Source organism: Ruditapes philippinarum, unplaced genomic scaffold (genome assembly GCF_026571515.1).
Source record: "Ruditapes philippinarum isolate M1 unplaced genomic scaffold, ASM2657151v2 ctg266_1_1_1_1, whole genome shotgun sequence".
Classification (NCBI taxonomy): Eukaryota; Metazoa; Mollusca; class Bivalvia; order Venerida; family Veneridae; genus Ruditapes; species Ruditapes philippinarum.
In genome coordinates this window covers 196,639-207,125 of record NW_026855381.1, presented here as the reverse complement: position 1 = coordinate 207,125, position 10,487 = coordinate 196,639, and the positions used below count along the sequence as shown (strand labels likewise).

Sequence of the window (10,487 nt, the reverse complement as noted above, 5' to 3'; positions counted from 1 at the left end):
CTGAGTGTGTCAGTATGGAGCTTGGTATGCCTATCTGAATGTGCAAGTATAAAGATTGATATGCTTAACTGAGTAGGTCTGTATAAAGCTTGATATGCCTATCTGAGTGTGCCTGTATAGAGATAAATATGTCTATCTGAGTGTATCAGTATAGAGCTAAGTATGCTTATATGAGTATGCCTGTATAAAGCTTGATATGCCTATATAAATGTATGTTTGCCAGTATAGAGCTTGTTATGTCTATCTGAGTGTGCTAGTATAGGGATAAGTATGTCTATCTGAGTGTGTCAGTATATAGCTTGGTATGCTTATACGAGTATGCCTGTATAGAGCTTGATATGCCTATCTGAGTGTGTCAGTATGGAGCTTGGTATGCCATATCTGAATGTGCAAGTATAAAGATTGATATGCTTAACTGAGTAGGTCTGTATAAAGCTTGATATGCCTATCTGAGTGTGCCTGTATGGAGCTTGATATGCCTATCTGAGTGTGCCTGTATAGAGCTTGATATGCCTATCTGTATGTGCCTGTATAGAGCTTGATATGCCTATCTGAGTGTGCCTGTATAGAGCTTGATATGTCTATCTGAGTGTGTCAGTATAGAACTTGGTATGTCTATCTGAGTGTGCCAGTATAGAACTTGATATGTCTATCTGAGTGTGTCAGTATAGAACTTGGTATGCTTATCTGAGTGTGCGAGTAAAGAGCTTGGTATGTCTGAGTGTGCTAGTATAGAGATAAGTATGTCTATCTGAGTGTGTCAGTATAGAGCTAATTATGCTTATATGAGTATGCCTGTATAGAGCTTGATATGTTTATCTGAGTGTGCCTGTGTAGGGCTTGGTATGCCTATGTGAGTGTGAAAGTATAGAGCTTCATTTGCCTATCTGAGTGTGCAAGTATAGAGCTTGGTATGTCTATCTGAGTATGCCTGTATAGAATTTGATATGCCTCTCTAAGTTTGTCAGTCTTAAGCTTGGTATGTCTATCTGAGTATCCAAGTATAGAGCTTGATAGCCCTATCTGAGTGTGCCGGTATAGAGCTTGGTATGTCTATATGTGTGAAAGTATAGCGCTTGATGTGCCTGTCTGAGTGTGCTAGTATAGAGCTTGATATGCCTATCTGAGTGTGCCAGTATAGAGCCTGGTATGCCTATTTGAGTGAGCTAGTATAGAGCTTGATGTGCCTGTCTGAGTGTGCTAGTATAGAGCTTGATGTGCCTGTCTGAGTGTGCCAGTATAGAGCCTGGTGCCTATTGAGTGAGCTAGTATAGAGCTTGATGTGCCTGTCTGAGTGTCTAGTATAGAGCTTGATGTGCCTGTCTGAGTGTGCTAGTATAGAGCTTGATGTGCCTGTCTGAGTAGTGCTTAATATATAGAGCTTGATGTGCCTGTCTGAGTGTGCTAGTATAGATGCTGTCTGAGCTGTATAGAGCTAATGTGCTGTCTGTAGTTGATGCTATGTATAGAGAAGCTTGATGTGCCTGTCTGAGTGTGCTAGTATATAGAGCTTGATGTGCCTGTCTGAGTTTGCTAGTATAGAGCTTGATGTGCCTGTCTGAGTGTGCTAGTATAGAGCTTGATGTGCCTGTCTGAGTTTGCTAGTATAGAGCTTGATGTGCCTGTCTGAGTTGCTAGTAATAGAGCTTGATGTGCCTTCTGAGTTTGCTAGTATGTGCCTGTCTGAGTTTGCTAGTATAGAGCTTGATGTGCTGTGATCTGCTAGTAGGCTTGATTGCCTGTCTGAGTGAGCTTGCTGAGTTTGCTGTAGAGCTTGATGTGCCTGTCTGATCTGCTAGAAAGCTGAGTATAGAGCTTGATGTGCCTGTCTGAGTTTGCTAGTATAGAGCTTGATGTGCCTGTCTGAGTCGTGCTTGTATAGAGCTTGATGTGCCTGTCTGAGTGTGCTAGTATAGAGCTTGATGTGCCTGTCTGATCTTGCTAGTATAGAACTTGGTGTGCCTGTCTGAGTTTGCTAGTATAGAGCTTGATGTGCCTGTCTGAGTGTGCTAGTATAGAGCTTGATGTGCCTGTCTGAGTGTGCTAGTATAGAGCTTGATGTGCCTGTCTGAGTGTGCTAGTATAGAGCTTGATGTGCCTGTCTGATCTTGCTAGTATAGGACTTAGTATGTCTGAGTGTGCTAGTATAAGGTCTGGTATGTGTGAATGAGCTAATATAGAGTTTGCTACTGAATACTAGCCACACTGAGACATTCAACTCTCAGCTGTAAATGTAGTTTTCATTTTGATAACAAGTTTATCAGCCCTAAACTTTTTTTAAATACAGGATTAACTGAAATGTTCAGCGTTTATGTTAGCTAATTTCTTATCTAGGTCTCGGACACTTCAGTTTGTTTGTCTGTTCGTTCGTTCGTTTGCTTGTTTGGTTTTAGATCTACTTTTTAAGATCATATGGCGACTTTCCAGCTATAGTGCTGGAGGTAGACCTAAAGAGCCCTTCCGTGCATTGTTGAAAATTCAGGACAGTTCAGTTGTCTGGAACAATAAAATAAAACAACTCTTCATATATTTGAATATTTATAAAGTCTCTTCTTAAATATATCAATTTGGAATGTTAAAATTTATAGAAAAAAGGGAAAAAATATAAATATATATATACAAGTAAACAACAATAGTTCTATCAAGTGTCATTAAAAGACTTGTGCAGTTACACTGAGCTTAAAAAGTCAAATTCAGTTAACCGAATTATAGCATTTTAATTTTGAAAAGTATTTTCTCCATAAATGGTAAAATAAATAAATTACATATAATATAAATCATATAGATGCTTTATAATGTATATGTAATGATCGCAAAAGCTTTGGTTGTTTTCATTAATGATAAAAAATTGTACACTACAGCGACTTACGATGAAAGGGGGAAAGGCATATTTGGTGGCAGTGAAAAAAAAGGAAAACATTTACGTGATCTGATCATGTTTGGTGTAAATGTTTATAATCTTGTGATGCGCAATCATTCTTTTAAAGCTGCATGCCTACAGATCAGCCAAAATATTTCAAGAAAAACAAACTTGAGAAAAGTGTACTTAGATTTTGAGAAAAAGTAAAAAGTTTCAAGTAAACATTTACATGTTATAGCTTTACGCGGTATATGACAGATCTTGCTTTTTAACACCATAATTTGACGAAGCAGTAAGGTGTATTATTGCACATTTTGATCACTTTTTGGTAATTAACGTGGACTTGCAATGCAATGTTTGAATTAATGTCTACGTTCACTTTTCTTTAAATTTGTATGAAAATTAGCATGAATCTGGAGCCATGCTGCTTTAAAACTCATCAAACATTCACATTTGGATATGTTACAATAACAAGTAATGAAAATAATGCCATACAACTACCTTGAATTAAAAAAAAACATTCGTTTCTTTATGTGTTTTATTTACCCTTAACCAGTGACTTTTGTGTTACTAATTTGCTTGAAACAGTTCATTTGAATTCAATATCAATATTTAGAAAACAGTTCAACTACCAACAGTATAGATATAGGGTAGACTGCAGGGCAATGCAGGATGACCTGGCTCCATACTGCATGGTGACTTTTGGTTCTATATCAGTTTAACAGAACATCGGAATAAATGTCAACTTTTCTCCGATGGTAACGGTAACCTTAAACAGTATTATATATCAGTCAAAAAAGGGTAGTATCTACAATACAATAATTGACATTTGTATTTTTAAGTTTTAATACCATTTTTAAAATATAGCGTATAAATACTTTAAGTGTATACGATAGTAAATTATAAATGAATATAAAAATCGAAAAAAAACTGACTTGAACTCTCTTAATTCATTTAACAATCAATTGTTCTGTAATGGATACTCGAGTACTATTTCAGCTATTTGATGCAGATACGTTTAAAAAAATATACTCAGTTATAATTTCAAAATAACACCGACTATAACACCGTTAAAATAGATTTTTAAAACAATAGTTAATATTCTCCTTTTCTGTGTATGGTAAAAAATTACTGGTGAATATCTTTAAAATAATGTAATGTCATAATTTGAAAGTATGACGTATTATAAACTTGTACATACGGTAATCCATGTAAATATCTAACTGATTAAAATTAAATAAATTTGATTTCAAAATCGTAATGGCATCGATTAACTGGCACTGTTAAGGTTATATAAAATAATAAAGCAGTTTCATTTGGAACACAGAAAGCAAGAAAATACCCCGGTCAATATTTATATTTAAAAAAATGAATTTGCACATTTTGATATTAGAACTATATATAATTATATATTTGTAAAAAAACTGATTGTCAAGGCATTTTATTATGACTCTTTTTCTTTACACTAATTGTGTAAGTGTTAATGCAAACCTCCATTTTATACACCAGGGATTTTAAAGTTCAATTTCTCGTCTGGATATCTTATAAACAGACATATCTATCTGTATTAAGAAGTCATATAAAATATAAAAATTAGGGGTAATTTTTAGACATGCCTTTCTAATTTTAATGCACAAAACATAAACTTTTTGTATTTCGTTTTTCTTCGTTAATGCACCTATTTTGTTAATTTACATTTACATTTGCAGAAGCACTTGGGCGCATTTGAAGTCCGAGTCTGCAGGTCCGAGGGTTTCTGCAGATGCTGATGTAAAAACAGTGCATTTGCGCAATTCTTGCATAAAGCTCTGATTCGGTATATTAGTGTTCCGTTATTTGTATGCAAGAAGAATAAAACATCAATACCAATTATCCATTTTGCTGTTTCTGTACGTATACCTGACACTTTGGCGTGTTTACAATTAAAAAATAAATAAAAAAAACCGGTAAAAATGAACATAATTATACATGATATACAGTATATGTATGTATATATATGTTATTAAAGAGTATCACAAAGTTGAAAACGTACGGTATTGTTTTGGCATGATTTGTCTGCTTTTCTGAACGGTCGTCTTTTAAAGTTTTAAGAGTCAATTTTTGTATATGCAAGTCTAATACTTTACTTAGAGTTGAATGACACCGAGACAGGAAAGAAAAATGATAAAAATGACACATGACACATGTTGTTATAAAGCACCAAAAATGTAACATACACAAAAGATCAGATTCATGTTTTATGACACCTTTCAGACTCATTATAATAAAAACTAATACGCTAAGTTTTAACACTTATAACTTCCACGAACACATAATGTGCCTGTGTGTTTATATAAAAGATTTCATCGTGAATTTGTTAATGAATATTCCAATGTTTAAAGGATAAAACAAAACAGAAATGGTATAATTCTTCAAGAATATTCTATAAAGTACAGCAAAAGCCAAAAGTAAATTCCAATTATCTAAAGTTGATGCTCCCTATAGAACTTCCTGATTTATATACTCACTTTATCGCTTAATTCGCACAAAATATAGCAATCAAACCTACATAATAAAGCTTTAAAATATTCAACAAGAGATGTACTTTATAACATAAGACAGTGACATAACCTAACGAGTACGACAATCAATATGACATTAACAGAATCAAAGTCTCTAATGGTAGCGACAACTATGTCATTCATGTTCTCTTGTGTATCATTTATAAAGTGAATCAAGTATATGAAAAAATGTACTTTGGTTGAATGGTTGTTTCTAACTACAATTTCCTAGTATAATAATCAGCTGTTAGAATTATACAAATGCAAATTTACTAACACGAAAATGACTTTGAGGTATTTGTAGGCTGAATGGTATGCAAGACGTTCACTGCCAAAGAGTTTCCTCCCGTAATCATTACACTTTCAATTTATTTCCTCCCGTAACATTACACTTTCAATCCATTTCCTACCGTAAACATATCAGTTTCAAATAATTTCCTCGCGTAACCATTACACTTTTAATCCCCTACCGTTACGATTACACTTTCAAATAATTTCCTCGCGTAAACATTTCTCTTTCAATCAGTTTCTTCCAAAGATGTTTACCTATCCGATCCCAAATTCTTACTTGCCAAAGACATTTCACATCCATTATTTGTTTTGAAAATCTGTCTATTTTCCATGTCATTTATTAAACGCTTAAATGTGTAAAAATAGCGAAAGTGGGAGCGAAACATCTTGGGAGGAAATCGCTTCCGAGTGAACGTCTGTAAGCCGTTGTACATGTATAACGTTTGTAAACAAAATTCAGAATTTTACAAAAGCCTGCAAAATAATAATTATAATTATCATAAAGACACTTTCATTCTTTTGTAACTTATGCGGTTAGTGATTATACATTTTTAAAAAAAATGCGTTTTCCAATCTGTCATTGTTTCCCCTTTATTAAGATAATGTTTTAGAACAGTGTATATATACACAGGAATTAGTTCTATTTTAAACTATTTAATAGGCACGGGAAAGCAAATACTAGTAATGATTAAATTATGCAATGGGTCACACTTAATGATTGATTGAAAGATAAAATAAAGCATTGTAATAAAATGATCATGTCCTTTTACCATACAATTTTGTTTGATTAATTCTATATGTCACTTGACAAAGTTATATAAATGAAAGACTTTTAAATCCACCAGTAATCTAGTACTATATGTAAATTCACATATACAAAATTGGAATATAAAGGGAAAACATTTAAGCATCGACAGTTTCTCCCTCAGGGAGTTTGATTATTGGAATTTCATGTACTGAAACTGTAGGTGTCGTTACTTCAACAGATTTTAAACTTTGTTCTTCCATCATTTTGTTTTTGTGATCCATCACTGCCGCATCTATATCGTCTTCAAATTCCTCCTCCTCTATACTGTCCTGCGGCGACAACCTCCGGGCTGAACTAGCACTGCTGTCACTGCCTAAACTTGTACTCCGCATCTCCGGCGATAAAAAACGGCGAGTATCATCAAATGTGTAAACGCCGGGATCTGTGAATTTTCTTTGGAGTCTATGTCGCCGTGATTCGATTCCAGTAACACTTCCCCTGTGAACTTCTAGTTTTGGGTCAAATCTCACAAATTCTTGGAAAATATTGTTCGTCTTCTCGTCAATACTGAAGTCCCGTGATAAACCCTTTTCACGAGACTTATGGGATTTAAAAAATCGTGAAAATACTGAAACTTTAGTACTTGGTGTATTTGGTTCATCAAAACTGTCACCTGATGGTTGGTCCGACCTAGCTGAATCGGTTTCTTGTTCATATGTACTTTGATTTAAACGCACCACGTGTCTTTCTCGACTATATTCTCGCCTACGTTTGGAAGCAGTGCGTCCTCTTCTTTTTTCAAAAAGGCTTCCCCGTCTTGGCACCGATTCATTTGTTCCAACCGCTTCAAGTATTTCATGTTTTGGAGAAATTGGTTTTTCTGGAGAGGGAGACGAAATTTCGCTCCCTAACAATATTATTTCATCATCCATACTTTGTGCCTTTTTCGTACCATTTACACACGCTGGAGGTTGTGTTGTCTCGAGCGATTTATACCCACTGTCTGCTTTCATTTGTCTCAATCTACTTGTTTGACTGTCGCCCGTACTGTCCGTATTATCAGTTGTAGACTCGAAGCTTGTTGTTGCCTCGTGTCTACTTGATTCAGTAGCATCGCCATCAGTATGATCTGTTTCAACACTGTCAAAACTATTTTCAGCGCTGGTAGAACCTCTCTTTTGATATCTTCTACCTGCAACAGTTCTAAAGTTATCCCTTCTGTTTTCATAGTTGGGATGAAGTAAATTAGAGTCTTCAGGATCAACATGTTGAGGATCAACGTAGTTATTATGATTGTCGGATGTAGCTCCTGTACACGCAAACCCATTATGATACTGCGCAGCATGTTGTATATGATATGTTGGCGAATATGAAGTGCCACCTTGGTCTGAAGATTGCTCTTCAGGCGAAGCCATATCTTCCATTCTTATAGTATCACTGCATTCTTCTTCTTCCTCAAAAGTAGCCCGTAAATTCCAAATCTCTCTGAACTTTTGTGTGCCATTTATTGTTGTTTCAGTATCTGCATCACTTTCATCGGGAATAATATTTTCATATTCAAAATCATCAAACATATCAATAATTTTATCATCATTCAACACTTCGAGACTTCCCATATCGTTATAGCGCACTTTTGATGTTGCTAATCCCTCAACTTCCATTATTGGATCAAAATCATTATTATAATAAGGACCTCGTGAAAATTCTGTTATTTTTAGAATGTCATAATCATAGTCTAACACATCATCGTAACTTTTTACCCTTCTCTTATGTTTATGTGAAGGCGTATGCGAGGGACTTACTGTGTCCATGCTATGAGATATTGGTTTTAACGTTTTATCTTTGTCATCGATATACGGGGATCTTTGATATGAAAGTTTTCTATTTCCGTAATGAAAAATATCACCAGTAGGTGTAGAACCTCTGTGATGTATTTCAACGTCGACAAGCTGAGGACCAACAGCCCCATTAGCTGAAGTAGGTGATTCTAACATATATGGCCGCACTAGCGCATGCGCAACTGAATAGTCTTCTACTCCAGATGATATAGAATTGACACAAACATCGTTCTTAGGAAATCGGTTCTCATTATGCAAGTCAAGGTATGTATCTTCCGTAATATATCGTTCTCTTTGTAACGGTGCACCTAATGAGTACTGTCTTGGAACATTATTTTTTGCAATGCGTATTTTCTTCAAGTAGTGAAAGTCACCTTCAGTGTATCTGCAATATATTTAGATATTTAAACATTTTTAATCGGTTAAATATGCCAGTTCAATTTCAATCTTATGATGTTGCATGGCAATACGACATGTTGTACGCTAATTTTAAATGTAAAATATTATATCTCAGCTTTTATAGAAAGCATAAGAACTGCTATTTTCATCGCAGGCAGTGTTTGATATATATTCTAAAAACATATTTTGCAAAGATTACATTTAATATAGATGAACGTTTTACTGCACACCAAGTGAACTTTTATTTGTGTTCTGACGTAGGTGTATTTCTTCTATAATAAAAGTAATCAAATAATTCCTGTAAAATTAAGTTACTGGAGATGAAATAATTTAATAAGTGCTTGTTTTAGAAAAAATATAACATCATTAATGAAAGCCCTTAATTAACACTATAGTTAAAAAATAGTACACAGCACTGAGGGCCTTATATTATTATAGTGACCTGATCAGTCAGCCCACAAACATTTTACGGTGACCGATCAGTCAGCCCACAAACATTTTACGGTGACCGATCAGTCAGCCCACAAACATTTTACGGTGACCGATCAGTCAGCCCACAAACATTTTACGGTGACCGATCAGTCAGCCCACAAACATTTTACGGTCAGTTCCCGGGCTGACCGATCAGACACTATATAATGCTTTGATATCTGAAGTACTGTATGCTGTTCCTTATATTATACCGCATATTACTAGAATACATGTATATATTATGGTGAAAAAATCAAAGAAGAACTAAATGTTTGAATATGTTTGTCGGATCGCATATTATATTACGTATTTTATAACCCGCTGATACGTATATAAACAAAGAAGGAACACATTTATGTAAGGTATAATATACAGGAATTATATCACTACACACACACGAACTGTCAGGGTCACATATATGCATATATTCATGGTACATATATTATACAAACATATCCAGAACACATTCATTTTGCAAAAGGAATTGTTCAAACCATATTATCACGATGCATTTAAAGTAATCATGAATGAAGATATAAAACGACAAAGGGAAATAAAGGAGGTTTGAAAACTGCTGACACATGCAATTATTCCTCTAAATAATATTTCTTGCGAAACAAATTCCATAACATACGTGCGCGTGCGTGAGTTTAGTATGAACTTAAAATAAAGTTAAAACACAAAAAAAAATCTTGCTCATCCTTTCTGGAAAAAAAACCTTTTTGTTCATTTTTCTCAAAAGTCATTTGGGAACATTGATTTTACTATTGTTAATGTTTCACATAAATGTCATGGAATGACTGTAAAATTAGCATTTATTTTTAAGTATTTAGTTATTTGCAGGTAGCTTTTGTCATTGTAATGTCTTACAACATCAGGTGTTAACTGTTGTCTGACCGATGCAAAAAATTGCCTAACCCCTTTGTTGTTTTGTTCTTTAGTCTTTATGGATCACTGATTTTTCATTAATTAAATGCTGAAGCACTTTACATTATCTCTTTAGAAAGGAATCATTTAAACTGAGTCTTTATACTGCTTTTCTCACGCGCTTATATCAGTGGAACATGACGTCATAAGCTGTTGAGGTTATGATCGTGCCGGGTATTGCTTGAAGTATACTCAAATGTATCGCAAACGGAGCCTAGCATGGTAACACAGTATTATTGACGTACTAAAGTTTGCTGCATTGCGTTTAAATTGTGAATTTAAAAAAAAACAACTTTTGTTTTGTCTGAAGCAAACTAATTTACCGTACATATTGCTTTTTTTGTTGGACTGTGTCAATATTGTTTGTCTGCAGGAAACATGTGATGAATGATGATAGCTGTGCTTGTTTATAT

General features: G+C 34.5%; 1 protein-coding gene across 1 annotated transcript in view; it reads right to left on the bottom strand.

Annotated features, from left to right (window-relative positions):
- Nucleotides 1-2,525: 2,525 nt before the first annotated feature.
- Nucleotides 2,526-10,487, bottom strand: part of LOC132743133 (uncharacterized) — a 139,085-nt gene continuing 131,123 nt past the window's right edge. The window contains exon 7 of the mRNA XM_060731662.1: nucleotides 2,526-8,662. Coding sequence (XP_060587645.1) covers nucleotides 6,595-8,662 — 2,068 coding nt within the window. The 3' untranslated portion in view covers nucleotides 2,526-6,594. The remainder of the gene's footprint in view (nucleotides 8,663-10,487) is intronic.